At 44.8% G+C, this 18,722-nt stretch overlaps 3 protein-coding genes across 3 annotated transcripts; 1 reads left to right on the top strand and 2 right to left on the bottom strand.

Moving 5' to 3' along the window:
- Positions 1–1,855: 1,855 nt before the first annotated feature.
- On the bottom strand, positions 1,856–2,361 carry LOC137160815 (histone H2A.J). The gene has a single exon (XM_067559681.1). It carries the CDS (start codon positions 2,318–2,320, stop codon positions 1,931–1,933), a length of 390 nt encoding a protein of 129 aa, XP_067415782.1. The 5' UTR covers positions 2,321–2,361; the 3' UTR covers positions 1,856–1,930.
- Positions 2,362–2,633: 272 nt separating this feature from the next.
- Positions 2,634–3,113, top strand: LOC137160506 (histone H2B 8). The gene has a single exon (XM_067559072.1). The coding sequence runs from the start codon at positions 2,677–2,679 to the stop codon at positions 3,055–3,057; it is 381 nt and encodes a 126-aa protein (XP_067415173.1). The 5' UTR covers positions 2,634–2,676; the 3' UTR covers positions 3,058–3,113.
- A 1,483-nt stretch (positions 3,114–4,596) lies between these two features.
- LOC137160505 (histone H1-like) lies at positions 4,597–5,307 on the bottom strand. Its single transcript, XM_067559071.1, has one exon. It carries the CDS (start codon positions 5,293–5,295, stop codon positions 4,651–4,653), a length of 645 nt encoding a protein of 214 aa, XP_067415172.1. The 5' UTR covers positions 5,296–5,307; the 3' UTR covers positions 4,597–4,650.
- Positions 5,308–18,722: the final 13,415 nt, after the last annotated feature.

The raw sequence follows: 18,722 nt of genomic DNA, 5'->3' as shown, positions 1-18,722 counted from the left end.
ATGAACACAAGTAGACATGTTTGAACACACACAAAAGAAGATAATTAGCTTACAGAAATGTGGTGTACAAGTAAAACTAAGTTACAGAAAAAAATACCCCTAACATAAGTTACTATTATTGTGGTGTCAAAACAAGAGAAATAATGGTTATTTAAATAAATATCACAGAAACCTTATTAAATCCACAACACTCCTCGCCACAAGTTCTCTGTGTGATGATAGAGTTTCCATTTGTTAAGACCTGAATCTATTAAACTTATGGCCTAGAACTGAATAAGGAGCACTCCCATTTTAATGGGACTCAAAGGAAAGATGTTTTACCTCTGGCTGGAAGGAGAGCTGTTGCATGGCAGCAGGTAGTTAGTATTTCACATCAAGGCTACATTTTGGGAGGATGAACAAATGTATATGGAGTCTGAGATATAAAGGGGTGATGGCTTCAAGGGGGTGGTAGGAACAGCTCCCCACTCCTCCCCCAACAACACAGCTAAAAACTACCTGCACAGCCTCAAGAGTTCCACTTCCAAGCTTTCTAACTCTCTGGAGCAGGAGTTAAGGAGGGGTGAACAACAATCAGTCTTATAGAGAGTCGATGCGGTAAGGTGCATCAGAGGTTATCGAAATAAGCTATAAAATGGATCGTGTGGGGATGGGGGCTTGAAATGGAGTTACAGGCCCTTGAACGGTTCCCCCATAACTGGCGTTTTGGCTCGTTCGGGCAGAGGGAGACACTTGGATCCTTCGGGGCTACAGCTGCGGTCCAGGCAGGAAGACGACGCAGGCAATACCGATGTATTGGCTCAGGGACTCTGCGCGCCCCATAAACTATGACCTCACCTATCGCGGCCACTGTCTTGAACATAACCAGGGCACCTCATCATGTCAACCTCGAGCCCACTCTACCACACCGAGACAACAGCGCTCCTGGCAGTCCTTTAGCTTTCGATACGCTCCAGGAGAGTCTCTGAAATCTCTGCGAACCTCTTGACTCAGTTCCGCGGACCAGGCAGCGCCCTTCGGGGCGCGGCGATCTCTTCAGTACAGAAGGTGGGAGGAGCGAACGAGAGCAGAGAAGCGCCGCTGTTGATTTGGGGAGTAGAAGAGGGACTCGGGGAAAGAAGGAAGTCAAAACAAAGCTGACTGGAAACGAAATGAAAACGGCTGGCGGGTTTGAAAAGCCCGCCCAGTGCAGCGATTGAGCAGCGCCGATGGCGACCACTCATTTTCTCTAGGGAGATTTCTTGAAATTCTACACTTCGTCCCATTCCCGGATCTAAAGCGAACTAGCCCCTCAATACAGCGCCCCTCGGGCTTTCCTTAGTTCATTTCCAAAGAAAACTAAATCAAATCGCAGGAGAGCTTTATTCCCCTAAAACGGAGCGCAGAGAACCCGAGAGAAGGAGCTATATGGATGCCGTTTTCAGCTTTTATCTGAATAACGCGTTAGTTTGATAGTCTCTGAACCCTTCAATTCTACAACAATCTCGCTGTATTTGTGTTTCAGCTAATCCTTTAAATTCACGTCTTCAGGGGTCCTTTTTTAGAGTGACCTTCAAAGTAATACATTTGTGAGACAGGCAAAACGACCAGAATAAAAGGAGCGGGGAGGTATGTTAAGAACAGGGTATAGTAGGAGTGGTTTTACTATTTACCTTTAGTTTCCATATATTACGTGTTTATCTACCACAATCTTAAATTAAACGTTCATTCTTCAAAAATGGGAGGATTATACACAAGTTTTTCTTGCCAACATCTAGAAATTCATTACAGAATAAAAAAACCCAAAAACACATGATGTACTTACATGTTAAATGTATACGAATGAACATAATTTAGCTCTTTTCTGATATTGTGGGTGGCTCTGAAAAGAGCCTTTGGGTTTTTTTAAATTTTAAAGACAATGGGATCTCTCATTTCTTCTGGATCAGTTTTACTTGCTCTTAGCTTTATGACTCTCGGTTTTCTTAGGCAGCAGCACAGCCTGGATGTTGGGCAGGACACCCCCTTGAGCAATAGTGACTTTTCCAAGCAGCTTGTTGAGCTCCTCATCATTACGGATGGCGAGCTGTAGATGGCGGGGGATGATTCTGGTTTTCTTGTTATCCCGAGCAGCGTTCCCGGCCAACTCGAGAATCTCAGCGGTCAGATATTCTAGCACTGCGGCCATGTACACAGGAGCTCCAGCTCCAACTCGCTCAGCATAGTTACCTTTCCGAAGAAGCCGATGAACACGGCCCACTGGGAACTGCAAGCCAGCCCGAGAGGAACGAGACTTTGCCTTAGCCCTCACTTTGCCTCCCTGCTTTCCTCGGCCCGACATTATAAGTCTTGTTCGCTATTAGCACACCCAGCAGCTACCGCAGAAACACAAACAGAAAAAGCATGATGACGCAACGATTCTTGCCCTTTTATCCCTTTTCCTGGAAGGGTTAGCGATTCGTGATTGGTTGAAAAATGTCACTTTCTGAGCAACCAATGAAGACGACGATCTCAGATTGACCAATTGCAGCATAAACGCGTTTCTTATATGCCTCATATAAGTTCCAATAGCGAAGTAGGAAACACAGGCTACTCATTTGCATAACAAACCTATAAATAGAGGCGGAACAGCCTTTTTTTTCTTCTGACTTCCTTCATCGTCGTTAGTGAGCTTGGAGAGTGCATTTAGCTATTAAAATGCCGGAGCCAGCGAAATCTGCTCCCGCTCCCAAGAAAGGCTCTAAGAAGGCTGTGACCAAGACCCAGAAGAAAGGCGATAAAAAGCGGAGAAAGACCAGGAAGGAGAGTTACTCTATCTACGTTTACAAAGTGCTGAAGCAGGTTCACCCGGACACCGGTATCTCCTCTAAGGCCATGGGCATCATGAACTCCTTTGTCAATGATATCTTCGAACGCATCGCCGGAGAAGCGTCTCGCTTGGCTCATTACAACAAGCGCTCGACCATCACTTCCCGGGAGATCCAGACCGCAGTGCGCCTGCTGCTGCCGGGAGAGTTGGCCAAACACGCTGTGTCCGAGGGGACAAAGGCTGTTACCAAGTACACCAGCTCGAAGTAAAGATCCATTGAAAGAATGCGAACATCTGTAACCCAAAGGCTCTTTTCAGAGCCGCCCACCTATTCGGTAAAAGAGCTTTAGCACTAAACCATACACTGTCATTTTTACACCCGCACTTCATTTCGCATTTTTAGTTTCTGTATTACAGGTTGATACTGGCATTGTTGTATTGCCATCACTTTCCAGTTTAAAAATGTATTTGCCCTATTGAATCAAAACCCACATTAAGTACAAAAGATAACATTGAAATGTACTATATAGAAATACTCTTACAAGATTAAAGTAAAGTATGTAATATATATTCCCTTTGTTTTCTGTTACTTACCTACCAGCTGAGGGTGTGCTATTCAGTATCCATATAAACACTCCTTACTAGTTTTTTTCCTGTCACGTCTGTGTAGATTAACTGTTTGCCTGACAAGACTTTCTCGAAATTAAATAATCAAGGATGTAGTAACTGGTTAAATCACACATTCTCAAGTTAACTCAAAAAGTTTAATGAACTATTCCGTGGCACAGGAAATACCTCTTAGTGGGCTAGATCTGCATCAAGATAAGCAGAACATTTTTTTTTAATTCAGTACAGTAAACCTGAAAAGCGTCTTGGTTCTAGGGCCGTACATTTCTTCTTGAAGCCCTGTCGGTCCCAGGATACTAGAGAGAGGTGAGTGAGATATCTTATATTGAGATATCTTCTTACAGAGTGTAAGCTTGAAAGCTTCGCTCTCTCACCAAGAGAAGTTGGTCCAAGACAAGATATCTCACCTACCTTGTCTAATAAATTAGAGGAAAGTGTTTGAAAGACGGATGCTTTAGGCGGATGAGGTTGGAAATAGGAAAACCGGGATCCTTCAGGGAGCGAACGTTTTAAGGATCGAGTTGTTGGTGAGGACAGGAGGACAGTTTTGGTGATAGAGAGAGAAGGGAAGGCCGGAAGGCACTGAACTCGCCTCTGAGAACGCGCGGGATTTTCAAAACTTTGAAATTATCCAGTAAGATTTAGCTAGATATACTGTCAGCCAATCAGAGTAGACGGCAAACCAGGACCGAGAAAGTGTAGAGTTCTCTCACCGTCGCCTTTTTTTTTTTTTTTTTTTGGCATATCGGGTGGGCGGGGGTAGTATGGCTCGCTGTAAAAAATGGCTAGAATTCAGCCAGATATCTACTGGGAGCAGAGCACCCCAGCCCGCCCGGAGGCAGCTGACTTAAGTACCCAGAAGAGGGCGACGGTACTGGGGTTTCACTGATAGTTACCCGGCGCTACAACCCCACAACTCTCTACTATCCTTTCCATTCAAACTGCCCGAGGAACCATCCCGATGGGCAGGAGGCGGCGCGAGCGCGTATTTCCGCCTTGTAACATATTCACCGGGCCCGCACGGACAAAGCGAGGACTCGGGGCTTTCACAAACCTGCCAATGGTTTCGAGCATCTCGCATTTTTCATCCAGGCAACGCCAAAATCCCAGTTAAAGGGGAGGGAGGGAGGGAGGGAGAGGAGAGTATAGCGAGCGATTGGGCTCTTTTTCTGAAACCAGTGGGTGGCTCTTAAAAGAGCCGTTGGGTTCAAGAAATGTCCTCTTCACTTTGTACTTTACTTTTTGGGCGCGGCCCTTTTAGCCTTCGCTGTTTTGGCCTTTGTCGCCTTGGGTTTGGCAGCTTTGGGTTTCACCGCCTTAGCCGGGCTCTTGGCTGCCTTCTTGGGCTTGGCGGCTTTCGCCTTTTTCGGGCTCTTGGCTGCTTTCTTGACTGCGGCAGCCGCTGGCTTCTTGGCTTTTTTCGGGCTCTTTTTCGCGACCGCAGCCTTTTTGGGCTTCTTGGCGGCGCTGGCGGCCTTCTTGGCAACTGGTTTCTTAGGCTTTGCCGCTGGCTTTTTCTTCGGTGCCTTTTCCTTAATCTCACCAGGCTTCTTATTCAGTTTGAAGGAGCCCGACGCGCCGGTGCCTTTGGTCTGGACCAAAATCCCTTTGCTCACCAGACTCTTGAGCCCCAGCTTGATGCGGCTGTTGTTCTTCTCCACATCGTAGCCTCCCGCGGCCAAAACCTTCTTCAGAGCGGCCAAAGAGAGCCCTTTGCGCTCCTTGGAAACAGACACCGCATTGCTGATCAGCTCGGTCACGCTGGGACCTGAAGGCTTGCGAGCTTTTGAGCTCGCTGGTGCCTTTTTCGGTTTCTTAGTAGAGGTTTTTCCTCCAGGAGCGGAGACAGCAGGAGCTGCAACAGGCGCAGTTTCCGACATGCTGACAAACGTTTTCTACAAACCAAAAATAATAGGGCTGGACCCTGGAACGAGATGCCTGAATTTATAGAGAAGAGTTGCTCTGTGATTGGTACGTTAAAGAGCCCGCCCAGCTGCAAGCCAGAAAGGGTTCTTCTCTCCTTTCTGTTTGTGTTTCTTCGCAGTTAAAAAAGTGTATTTTTTGCTTAATATCTATCACCAAATTATCCTATTTCTTAGCTGGGTGAAGGAGAAAGAGGGTATTTTCATTCAGGTGAATTTCTTGTGGGAGAGACTCAAGATGAGGTAAAGAAGAGCCAATAAACACTGAGACTTAGAGCTGGAGAGACCTCTGAAGAGGGAAAGTTTTGTTTTTCGCAGAAAATTAAAACTTTACCGTTGATAATAAAATCACAACTAAAATGAAATATTGTTCTTTAGAGGGTTTTCTCCAACTCAGTCTATAAAGCTAGTTATTTGAATGTATGTTGTCAATATAAATTGATTTTGAAAAGAAGGAAGTAACACAAGATCATCCCTGAGCTGTGAGTATGGATTAAGAACTGGCTCCCTTAACCAAATCCTTTATCTCTTAAAAATACTAAATTCTGCTAAAATAGTCACTCATGAAATGCCACAGGGATCTAATTAAAGACTGTAGAAGGTTGCTTATTCTCCAGAAATGTATATGGAAATAATTGTCTCATTGTGTCTCTGTAGGTGTTCAAATAGAGAAGAAAGAAGGTCATTTTGATGCTCTCTGAAGTAATTGTTCCTAATGAAATAAAATAAAATTAAATTTAAATAAATAACTTCTTTTCATGAAATACACTAGCAAAATTAGTAACTAGTGAAATATGCAGTATTTTAGTCTGAAAAAAAGGAAAGTTGTGTGTGCTTTTATATCATAATTCATTAAGATTTATAGCAAGCCAGAAACAATTTTATAGCAATAATAATAGCAATTAAACATAAAAGTCCATTTTTCTATGTACATTTATTAGTATGCAAAACTAGCATCTATAAACTGAATAATTAATGTTGCAAGTTATCTAATTTTATATGTATTGTATCTGTATTATATTTTGTCTTCATGTCACATATGCCACCCTTTTCAGGAGAAAAAAAAATTCCCTGAGACAACTCATCTTTTCTGGAGCAGTAATTCAACATGATTTAGTTTTGTGTTTGTTTGGTCATTCATTTTTCTCAAGAAATAATAGAACCTCTAATTCAGTTCAAAGACTCTTGGCAGAGCTAATTACAAATTCAAAAAACAATGGCTGAATTATCTCTATCCTACGGAACAGGCACAACAAAATGTGAAGAATTGTAACCTATCTTTCTGTTCTGTAACAGTAGTCAGAAGTTGCTTTTGATTATATTGGTTTTAATCAGGGAGATGTAGGCCACAAACAGCTCCAAAAATACTGGGAAGAAGCCTGTTTCATTATTGAAAATATGATAGTACAGTAAACAAACTTAGATACAGAATAATATTTGACCAGACTGTAACTGGTGACAAGCAAATGTCTACTATGCAGAATCTGCATTGATTATTTTAGAAAGGTAAGGTTCTCCCCACCACATACACATTATGCTATGGATAGGGCTCTAAAACAGTTAGAAATAATAGAGATACCCTAAAGAAATGCCAGTTTAAAGTAAGAAAAGTAATTTATCTATTTTAGTCACTTCCTAAAAAAGCACCTTTGTTATTTTTAAAAAAATGTATAAGCAACAAAATCATTTTTCTGTAAGAGGACATTGATAGAAAGAGTAAGAGGAAGCTGTAAAAATAAATAGTAAAACCTTCAACTTCTGTGTTTCATATGTAATCATGCTCTTATTGTTTTTTATTTGCATCTAAAAAAAATGATCACCGACTGGGGTAAATGTGAGCTCTGTAATGAATGATCAAGGCAAATGTCACCCAGAAAAGAACCTGTAAAGATGTGTTTTAGAGGAGTGATTGTAGAACTGAAGCAAAACAAATGAGATATAGATGAAGGGGATTAAGGATGTTGGAGGCAAATATATTAAAATTATTAATTGAAAATATAGATAGATAGATAGATTAGATAGATATAATCCATTTCCCACTGCTGGTTACTTGTGCTCAGAATTCTGAGGACAAAGTTCTCCAATGACTTGATTTAGGTCTATCTGAAGTAAACTGAAGAATCTGGAATAGATAATTTATATGGAATTAGTTCTCAAGGGCCCCTGCGGCCCAGCAATGGAGCTTTGTTAGTAGCTCAAGCCCTCTACACAGGGAACAGCTAGCAATACTGATCTACTTCTGCCCAGTGTGCATTTTTCAAACTTGTTTACACCTTTAATTTCATTCCCAGCAGCCAAATGGAAAAGATTATAAAAAACAACTAAACAATGAATAAGCAAAAACACACAAACAGAAACAAAAACAAACAAGGGGGGAAAAAAGTGATTTTTCATTCCCTCGCCTCCCTAATTTGTGTATTGGAGAGATATAGCCACAGAAAAGAATAGAGGGAGAAGGGCCACTCCTTAATACGAGCTGCAATTTTATTGTTCTTGCATCCTGACAGCACAAGTGTTTTTTGTGATGCTTGGGCATAGACACAGGCCATTGTTTACTCCTATTGCCATTAATTTCCCTTCACTTGCTTGAAAGTTGGAACATATGTGGAGATTTAGGATTCACACCTGTCATATTCTGAACTGACTGGACTATGCTATGGCTATTTTTTGTTCGTTTGTTTCTGGGTTTTTTCCTCTTTCAATATCAGGTGTTTGTGATGAAGGAAGTTGTCTTGGAAATATTGTATGAGTTGCAGGATACAGGTTCTGTTAGGAGAAGGCTTGGTTACTTTATGTGTAAGGGATCTCCATAAAGGAGTAAGAATGTGTGAGGAAAAAGGAAGGTCTATATTGGATATTGTTGGTAACAGGAAAATAATAGTTTCTGTTCTGTTGTGTTTCCGCTCTCTCACTCATCTTCTCTCCTCCACCCCCCACCCCCATATTACATGCCATTTCTGTTTAAAATAAGATCCTGCCACCTTTCAGCCTTCTGGACAATTTTAAGATTTCAGCCAACTGAAAGGTTCAGCAGGACCCAATGGATCTAAAATATTGCAATGTATGCCAGTGACCTGGTATTATCAGTCTAGTTCACTCAGTTTTGCTATAAAGAGAAAATTCTGCAAGGCATCCAACTCTAGGCCAAGATTGTCCAAAGTATTGTATTTTAAAAAGTATTTAAATAGCATAACATTTTGATTTGTATTTCAGTGTTTGCCCTCTCCTTTTTTGCTCTGAGAAAAAATACCAAAAGAATATGTGCAAAGATTAATTGAAATGTATTAAATTGTATTTAGTCCATACAGTGATCAGTTTATCCTGGGAAGCACTATTTATGCTTCGCTCAACATAAGTAAACTTCATGCTGCTCCTTGCTATGCGTATGAGAGCCCCCATACATACTGTTAACCCCCTTTGCCCTGCTGCATCTCCCTCTCTATATATGTATCCATTCATAAATCCCCTAGGTGATACAACTCTGCTCCGGCAACCAGAATGACTCTGCCACATGCTAGAGTCCCAAACAACCCACAGGGGCAGCAGTGGGAAGAGGGGTTGCAGCCCAGAAGCCAGGGTTTTCTATGTTAAACAGGTATTCTGGGGTCCCATGGGCCTGCACGGTACCTCTCTGTGCACTCTCCTGGCTGTGCCATGACCTAGCATCAGGGGCTCTGGCTCAGCATGTGCCAGTGCTTCCTTTCCTGGCTGAAGCCCTGCAAACCTGCTTGTGTTTGACTCTGCCCTCTGTGAGCCTTGTGCAGAACCATGTCTCTGGGGCACCCTGTGACTCCACTGTCTACTCCACCCCATTACAGGTGCCCTACTAGAGAAGGGTCCTCTGCCTGGGCCCCTCCTTACGAAAGTTCTGGTTGCTTCCTGGACTTCCCTTCCTAAGTGTACACTTTGTTCAACATTGGTGTCTCTGATCACTAATGTGGCCCTGGTACCTCTTACCATGGATTCACAGGCCCCATGCTCCTCGGCTCTGTACAGTCCCTGGGAGTAACCCCCTTCTGTGTGATAGCCTTTCATGAAGGTTGCACTCTTTCACTGGGGTTAGGCTCTTTGGCCCCACTGCCTCCCTGGATCATATCACTGAGCCTTCTTCATGCCTGTCTCTTTCCATGGGTCCTCCCAGGGAGTCCACTCGTTCTGGGTCCCCGGGACCTCCACACCCAGCGGGTGCAATACAACCCCGATTTCTAGACTACAGTGACTCTCAGCCAGCATAAAACAGAAGGGTTTATTCAACGTCTGAACACAGCACAGGAAGTTCTCAGAGCCCTCAGGCCTAGAAACCCTAAGCATCATCCATCTGGGTCTATCCTCCATCCACGTGGCTAAGATTTCTCTCTGTTCCCAGTCCAGAAAAAACCCTCCTTCCAGTCAGTGCTCCTATAGCACCTTCCCCAACAGCTCATCCTTCATCCTTTGTCTTCAGTCCCTGGCAAAAAAGTCATCTGGGTCCTCTCTCTTCTGTCCTTTGTCCCCAACTGGCTGAAATCAGCTGGTCAGGTCCTCAGGATCCTCTCTCCTCAGCCTTTTGTCTTCCCACTGGCCAGAACTGTCTGATTTCCAAGATGCGGTGGTCACCAGTTGTTAGGGTACCCAATCTCTAGGCCATCATCCAGGGTCCCAGCAGCTACATGGGGGTCACACCTGGTCTTCTGCAACAACAAAGACCATCTCCCTCCACCTCGTTAGACATGCAGCACATAGGGAAAACAGAAAAACATACATAGTATTCCCGCAAATCATTAGGAAGCCCATTAAAAATATTCCCCACTTCTTCACATCCATTCAGTTTCCCCACAGGACATTTGTCCATAAATATCAGGCAAGTCTGGCTGCTTTTCTTAACTCTGTTTCGAGGGCCCTGTAGATCTCTTCAAAACCTACTTATTGACTATGCCTTCAATTTCTAGGTTTGAAAAACCACTAAATTGTTATTTAACCAGGGTAAACACAAAATAAACAGAGCAACAGATTCCAGCACTGGCATGCAGTCAACGTATGCAACACTTGCATTATTTGCCCAGGAAAGTCCTGACTTTGACTTCCTGACCATCTATGCCAATGGGACAATTCCATTTGATACCCAAATACTCATGGAGGATGCCATTTTGTAGAACACATATATTGTGTGACCATACACACACCATAAGTGTGAGGTCACGTCTTACATGCAAATGTAGAATTGCATGCCTTATTAAAATGTTGCGGGATGACACAGGCATTCAGTATCCATTCTACAGTACTTCTTACTGCCAGAGGGAAAGGCTTGTCTTATAAGAGCTCAGCAGTACTTCATTTCTGGATCACAGTCTAAGGCCTGGTCTACACTAGAGGCTTTTGTCTATCAAAGTCAGTTTTTTGCGCCAAAACAGTGGTGGTGTATACACTACATTCTCACCGTCCCCTCTCCCCCCCCCCCCCAGTCGACCCATTTCCCTTGATTTTGCGACAAAATAAAACCACCTCGACGAAAGGTGTAAAGCTTTTTGTGCCAAACTTTTAGTGACAAAGCATCAGTGTATACACCATGCTCGGTTATGGCATCGTAAATGGCTTTCAGGAAGCTTCCCACAATACTCATCCTGACCACTCTGGCCATCAGTTTGATCTTCACTGCCCTGCAGCCATCCGCCCCCTCCCTGTTTAAAGTCCCAAGAATTTTTGAAATTCTACTTCCTGCTTGGTTGGCATGGAGAGCTCACATTGCATCTTCCCAGGTGACCATGGTGGCTCCATGCACCAAACACTCTCCTGCTTGGAGCACACCGGAGTTTTTGGATCCGATCGGCATTTGGGTAGAGGAGACTATGCAGTCCCAGCTCTGCTCACCCAATACAACCGATACATACAGTCAAATTTCTTGTTTAATGGCAGAGAAGGGCTATGAAGAGAACACACTGCAGTGCCATGCAAAAATCAAGGAGCTGCGGCAGGGGTACCAGAATGCTAGTGAGTCAAACTGTCTCTCTGGTATACAGCCAAAGACCTGCCACTTCTATAAGGAGCTGGAAGCCATCCTCAGCAGCGACCCCACCTCCACCGCCAAGAGAACCACGGATACCTCCACGGGTCCAGGGGCAGGGGACAACAGACTCAATCCTGATGAATAAGTCGTGGACGAGGAGGTCGAATTGGAGGACAATGCAGAGCAGAGGACTGGGTAGTTTGGTGACATGGGGAGTCGAGACCTTTTCTCGACCCAGAGGGTTTGAGCCAGTCCCAGCCTTCTAGTTCTGGTGTGCAGCATGCTGGAGAGAGGAGCTCAAGGAAGTGATTTTTTTTGAGCTGATGCTGCTCGGTTACATGAGATACAGCTGTCCTTTGCTTTGCTGGATTATACAGCTGGTTGAAGGGGTAGAAATGCACAAGAGTAGCTGCATTGTTTGCATGTACTTCCCATTGCCCTGTTCAGCAGGGGTTCTCAAATATTTTTTTTGCTAGGACTCCCTTTGAAAATATTTCAGACTGTGATGACCCTTCCATTCCATGCCATCCTTACCATCATTCACAGGGCTGGTAGCTCAGGACTCTCCCAAATAACCTCATGACCCCCTAAGGGTCATGACTCCCAGTTTGAGAACTCCTAAGCTAGGCAGTGCATTGGAAAAGTATGTTAATGCACACCGAGATTTCATGGGAATCCTCCACCTATAGAGAGATCTCTAGGAAACTTTCTTGGAGGTATCGCCAATCCTCTCCCAGAGATTCCTCGGCAGAGCTGCTTTGTTTCTTCCCCCATTGTAGGAAACCTTCCTGCACCAATCGCAATCACTTCTGCAGGGCTCAGAGCGGCACACAGGTGAGCAGCATAGGGACCAAGTTTGAAGCTGCTTGCTTGGAGGAGATGCACCTTAGCTTACCTGCTTACTCTCAGGAGTGAGATATCAACTTCTATGGCCCCCGCCTGTGGAAAATGGTGGCACAATTTGAAGTTTTGTCCCTATCTACCTGCATCAATACCCCAAACAAACTATTTCCCAATTTGAGTCGTCCTCCCCCCCCACCCCCCCCCACACACACACACACACACACACATCCCTGGGCACAACTCAGTATACCCTGGCTGATCGTTGAGCTCTGCACTTGCCAGGGGACAGTGAGAATATTTTATAGTAATGCATCAATGCTATTATTGCACTCACAATAATGCTTTTATTCATTGTTTATTGTGCTTTTACAGATGTGTGCTTGAAGGCTTGAAGGCAACACACACACACACACAGCTGCCAAGCTCCTTCAGTTGATAAGAATACAACCATGGAGAAGCAAAGACGAGATGTTCCAAGAACTCCTCCAGGCCCCTGAGGCAGAAACAATAGAAGAAAAAAGTGTATGGAGACACTCTGTGTCTGAAAATTAGAAAATTGATAGGCAGGAGATGAGGGAAAATGGGAGCAAGTGATAGCAGGTCATGAGCTTATGATAAAAGCCATGGAGGAGCAAACAGAGGTGCTAAAGTTATTCATAATGCTGCAGACTGAATTCATTGCAGCCAACTGCTTTCCATGCCCTCCCCAGACTCCACACACATATTCCTACCAAACTCCCAGCCGGTCTTGGTACCCCCTTCACTTCACCCCTTCAGACAGCTACCAGAACAATAGCTGGGCTTACATCCAACTGTAATAGTTCACACTGCCCCAACTGCTTTCTCCCCTCCAGCCCAGGTTTTTGTGTTTGTTGTGAATAATTGTTATTTAATAAAAACAATTTCTGTGAAGACCAAGCAAACATTATTTGTCTCTTGCACATGGTATTTGCACCTCACATTGATACACAGTGCAAGCTGGATACTAGTCATAGCATGGCACAGTGCTGTTTACATAGACACTTTACTGATGCTCATTGTCAAAATAGTTCCTCAAGGCCTCCCTGATTTGAATAACCCACCATTGTGACCCTCTAATAGCTCTGACATCTGGTTGTTCATATTCAGCTGCAAGGTGATCCACCTCTGCACTCCACCCAGGGGGAAACTTTTCACCCTTAGCTTCACAAATATTATGGAGCACATAGCAGGTGGCTATAATCATGGGCATATTTTCCTCATTTAGGTCTAACCTGCCATAAAAACATTACCAGAAAGCTTTTAATCTGCCAAACACACATTCAACGGTCATTGGGCACCTGCTCAGACTGTTATTGAAATGTTCCTTGCTGCTATCCAGGTTGCCCATATAAGTCTTCATGAGCCATGGCATTAAGGGATAGTCTGGGTCTCTCAGGATCACTTTGGGCATTTCAAAATTCCCCATTGGAATCTTTTGGTCTGGAAAGAAAGACCCTGCTTGCAGCTTTCTGTACAGCCCCGAGATCCTGAAGATGTGTGCATCATGCACCTTTCTTGACCAACCCACGTTGATGTCAGTGAAATACCCATGGTGATCCACAAGCACCTGTAGTACCATAGAGAAGTATTCCTTTTTACTGATGTACTCTATCGTGAGATGGTCCAGGATCAAAATTGGGATATACATGCCATCTATTGCCCTGCCACAGTTAGAGAATCCCATCGTTACAAAGCCATCCACTATTTCATGCACACTTCCAAGACTCACAGTCCTTCGTAGAAGAATGCGATGAATGGTCATTCAGACTTGCAATAACACAGCTCCAACAGTGGATTTCCTTACTCCAAACTGAATAGTGACTGACTGGTAGCAGTCTGGAGTTGACAGCTTCCACACAGCAATCACCACACACTTCTCCACCAAGAAGGCAGCTCTCATTCTGGTGTCCTTGCACTGCAGGGCAGGGATGAACTTCGCACAGAGTTCCATGAAAGTGGCTTTGCTCATTCAAAAGTTCTGCAGCCACTGCTCCTCATCCTAGATTTATATAATGATGTTTATCCCAACCACTCAGTGCTTGTTTCATGCACTCAAAAATGGCAGTGTACTGTGTGCAGATGCTCCGTGAATGGAAACAGTAATCTGACATTGTTTGTTTGCATGGCACACAGCAGTTCAGGCACCTTGGATTTCAGTTCTGATTGGGAACTCATGATATACTGCATGACCAGCTGCGATGTGTTCAGAACACTGACAACAACAGTGGAAAGCAGTGCAGGATCCATCCTTTCAGACAGAGATGGTGGGCATGAAGGAAACTGAGACCATTGAAAAATGCTGCAAAACACAATTGGATGCCAAGACGGAAATCACTGCTTCTTGGGATTGTAGGTGTGTGCCCGGCCCAGCAGGGGCATTGAAGCTGTTCCCCAGGCCCAGGCTCCAAGCAAGGCCACAGCATCTTGGTCTACAGTGGGAAAAATATAATGTTTGGTGAGTCTTTAGCCCCTAGGCGGGGCAGAGCTGACAAGTAGTTTATGGCCCCCCGGCCCCAGGCAGGGTTGGCCAAAGCAGTCTGTAACTCCCGGTCCTCAAGCAGGACGGGGACAGGCCAAAGGAGTCTGTAGCCCCCCGGCCCTTCAGTAGGTGGGGCTGGCAAGGTAGTCTGTAGCTTCCCGGCTCAGTATCCTTGGCAACAATAGATCTGAGGGGACAAGCACTCCCAGGGTGGCTAGGGAAGGTGGGAGGGGGACACAGACCCACCTGACTCACTGCATCCCAGCCCAGGGCCCTATCAGTGGCAAAGAAACTCTGCCACTCTGTCAGCAGGGCTCCAGCCACAACACGGTGAGACTGGTTCGAGCGTAAGCTCAGCCTGACTGTAGTCAGTTGCCCCTGGGCTACTTCCTCCCACCTTGATCCCGGATACCTGAAACCAGGCATCCTTCTCCGACTCTTTGGGGTAGATGGCAAGTGGGAGTCCTACTAGCCCCTCATCATTGGCCGGTGGCAGGTCTGGAACTCTTCAGGGCCGTCAGCGGATGGCAGCTCCTCCAGGTCACAAGGTGCCAGTGGGTCCTCTGGCACATCGGGCTCAGGCAGCTCAAGTGGGTCCCCGCCAATGGGCAGCTCCCCTAGGTCAGGGCCAACCTCAGGGGGGTTTCTCCCAGTCAGCTGCCTCTGATAGTTCTTCCCAGTTAGTGGAGCCTGGCAGCCCTTCCCAGGCATGAAGGCCCAGCGGCCCTATCGAGTCAGTAGGGCCTAGCCTCCCGGGCAGGCCTTGAGGCTTCGGTCGATCTGTGCTGCCACAGGGCCTGGGTCAGGCCTAGGTCGCAGCTTCAGGAAAGGCACATCCTTCTCTGGCAGCAGCTTCCCCCTGGCTGCTCTGCTAGGCCGGCCTAATATACTTCCCCTTCCTGTCCAGGCCCCACCTCTCTGCTCCTGGGGTATTTGGTTTGCAGGGCTTCGATCTCCCCAGGAAGGGTGTTGCAGCTGTTCCTCAAGCTCAGGCTCAGAGGAAGGACACAGTGTCTTGCTACAGGGATGTTGAGCCCACACCCATGATGCACTGTGATCCTCTCTGCCTTCGCACAACTCCTAGTGGCAGAAGTTGGCAAGTTGCACAGTAGAATAGCTGCCAACAGTGCACTGCTGTCAATGTCGATGCTAGAGCACCAACTGTGGACGCACTTTGGCGACACAATGAGTGCTGTGTGGACAGGCACAAGCATTGTAATTACAGCGCTTTTTAATCATCACTATAATTTGCATCGACAACACTTTCTACTGTAAACAAGGCCTAGCTCTCCGACCCCCTCTGTGATTCTGCTCCTTCTACTCACAGGAACCAAATCATGAGCTTTCAAATTCAACCCCTACACATTTCTAAATGGTCAATCTAGGTAGATTTTCCATCCAGGAGTCCAAGCTTTCATTTCTCTGTGCATCCAGCAGCTTATAGGTTTTGCGGGTTGTTGTTTTTTGGGTTTTTTTGGTCTTCATTCAACAACTTACTCATTATACAATTTTGCTTCAACACACTTCTCCTGAAACAATATCTCATATCATGCAATTTTAAATTAACAGAGGCCTTTCTCCACACATCTATAAACCATATACATTCTGCTAGATCCCAACTTTCCACAGTGTGGGGAAGGAGGGTATCAGAGCTGTGGCTTCTCCCAGCACCATGACTCTTCCCATCAGAATGCTCCCAACTCAAGCCCCACATCTCTCCCTGCCACTATTATTGTTGTTATATTCTAGTAGCACCTAAAGGCTCCAGCCTGAATTGGAGCACCATGTTCTAGGCATTATAGTGTGTCCAAGTCTTGCTATTTTATTTTGAGAGATGTGAAGTTAGCCCCTGCTGCAGACTGTCTTGAGATGACGAGAAAAGTTGCAATTTATACACATTTTTGTTTTAGTACTTTTTAAATGTAATTCAGTCTATTTTATTTATTTATTTATTTTGTATAGAGGTATTTTTTAGAAGGGAAGAAACTCTGTTTTCCATTTTCTCAGATTTGTCATTGTTGTTTCAAGATACACCTAGGCAAAGACACAAACAAAACAACAGGAGCTGGGGGGGGGGGGGGGCATTGGGGGCAAATTCTTTCTCTTCTATATGCAGTTTAGTTGCTGAAGGGACACAGACACACCACACAACATGCAACATTAATGGACAGTCCAGGTCATAAGAAACTTTCACTGGAATTCAGCTGCTAAGGCATCATTTCAGCTTGTCACTTATAGAACCTAAGAATGGCCATACTGGGTCAGACCAATGGTCCATCTAGCCCAATATCTTGTCTTCCAACAGTGGCCAATGCCAGGTGCTTCAGAGAGAATGAACTGAACAGGTAATCATCAAGTGATCCATCCCCTGTTACCTCCTCTTGTTCCAACATAATGTGACATGGATATGTAAGTTGTTGCTTGCAGAGCTGGATACCTATGAAGCAGAAAAGAGCAAGACAGATAGAAATGAGGTAAGAGGAAACAAAAAAACTGACAGAGCGTTATATGAAAGAGCATATAATATAATAAGCACCTCAGGTTCACATTTTTGGAATTGTTTAGAACACAGCCATGTGGGCACCATGTGGCCTGGGGAACAGATCCCTGGATCTCCAGAGCTACCCACTAATATCCATTTCCATCTAGAGTCCAGGGTCCTTAACTGACTTCCCCCCAAAGAAACAAGTACCCCAAAATTCTGGAATGTCAGCAAATATTTTTCTACTGTGGGCTCTGCAAGTAGCCAGAAGAAATCAAGGCCACATTACAACTGACTGTTACCTCAATTAACTCCTCTCTGCAAGCACTGACAGGATGAGTGAATGAAGTAGCAGGGAGGATATCATAGGTAGAAGATCAAATAAAGAGGCTTTCTGCCCAGGTGCAGAGAAGACTAATTAGGCTATGTCTACACTGCAGCACTAATTTGAATTAGCTTAATTCAAATTTCAGAAAGCGATTTATAGAAAGCGCTGCAGACTGTCCACACTACGGTGTTTGTGCTGGTTTCTTGCATCCACACTGGTCAGCCTTAATTCGAATTAGAAAGCAGTGCAAGGTGGGAAGCTATCCCACAGTGCAACTAACCACAGAGGCTGTTGTGACGAGTGTCATCATCCCAGGATGCAGTGCTGCTTCCCCCAACTTCTTCCCCCACCCCCAAACAAACAGGAAAAGGATTTTCATGCTGTTTTTTTTTACTCCCCCGATCGCCATTGCTGCAGGCACATGGAGCCAGCTGAACTATGCTCTCATTTTAACCGTGACAAATACATTGCAGCTTATCCTGTATTACTTTAGAACTGTATGCTGTTTGCCTTTTACACTCCCCCCCAACCCCTATATGTTGCTTGCCTTTAATTTTTCCCTTCACCAAATGAACCCCCCCACCTGTATGCTGTTTGCCTTTTATGCTCCCCCTACCATCCTCTGTATATTGCTTGTCTTTGATTTTGATTCTACAGGTGTCTGTAGAATGTAAGATAAATATTGGAGTCAGTTAGTATATTAATACAGTGATACAAATGTTTCCATTTCACTGATGCAAAGCATGATATAATGTATCCACATGTAGCACTGTGAATAAACTCTTAAGAAAGTATCAATTTCCATGATTGGCCACTGAAACAATGTAGCAAAGAATTTCCACTCACTGCTGGCATTTAAAATGCATTCACCACATGAGGAGGGTGGTGGTGAAATATTTCAAACCCTTAAAGGGACAAACTGCAAAGGGCTTGTTGTGTGTGTGTGTGTGTGGGGGGGTGGTCACAGCTTGGATTTTAAACCCATTCACCGCAGGAAATGAAGATTCAAATCTTCCCGGGGCTGCTTTGGGGGAGGGTACTGAAATGGGGCATCATGGGATGCATTCCGGAGGCCAATTACTTTGAATTAAGTCACATTGCATCCACACTCACACGAATGTGAATTAACTGATGCGCTTCAGGCACTAATCCACTTGCAGAGGTGGTTTTATTAATTCAATTTTAAAGGCTCCTTAATTCGAATTAACAAATGTGCACGTGTAGAGGCGGGAGTAATAAATTTGAATTA

The sequence above is a fragment of the Emydura macquarii genome, unplaced genomic scaffold, assembly GCF_026122565.2.
Source record: "Emydura macquarii macquarii isolate MOO-44397 ecotype Brisbane River unplaced genomic scaffold, CSIRO-AGI_Emac_v2 contig_2205, whole genome shotgun sequence".
Classification (NCBI taxonomy): Eukaryota; Metazoa; Chordata; order Testudines; family Chelidae; genus Emydura; species Emydura macquarii.
Note: the sequence above shows the minus strand (reverse complement) of the source record. Positions and strands in the feature narration are given on the sequence as shown.

What these genes read in the sequence shown, in the direction of transcription:
- LOC137160815 (XM_067559681.1), bottom strand. Translation starts at nt 2,320, where the DNA reads ATGTCGGGCCGAGGAAAGCAGGGAGGCAAAGTGAGGGCTAAGGCAAAG.
- LOC137160506 (XM_067559072.1), top strand. Translation starts at nt 2,677, where the DNA reads ATGCCGGAGCCAGCGAAATCTGCTCCCGCTCCCAAGAAAGGCTCTAAG.
- LOC137160505 (XM_067559071.1), bottom strand. Translation starts at nt 5,295, where the DNA reads ATGTCGGAAACTGCGCCTGTTGCAGCTCCTGCTGTCTCCGCTCCTGGA.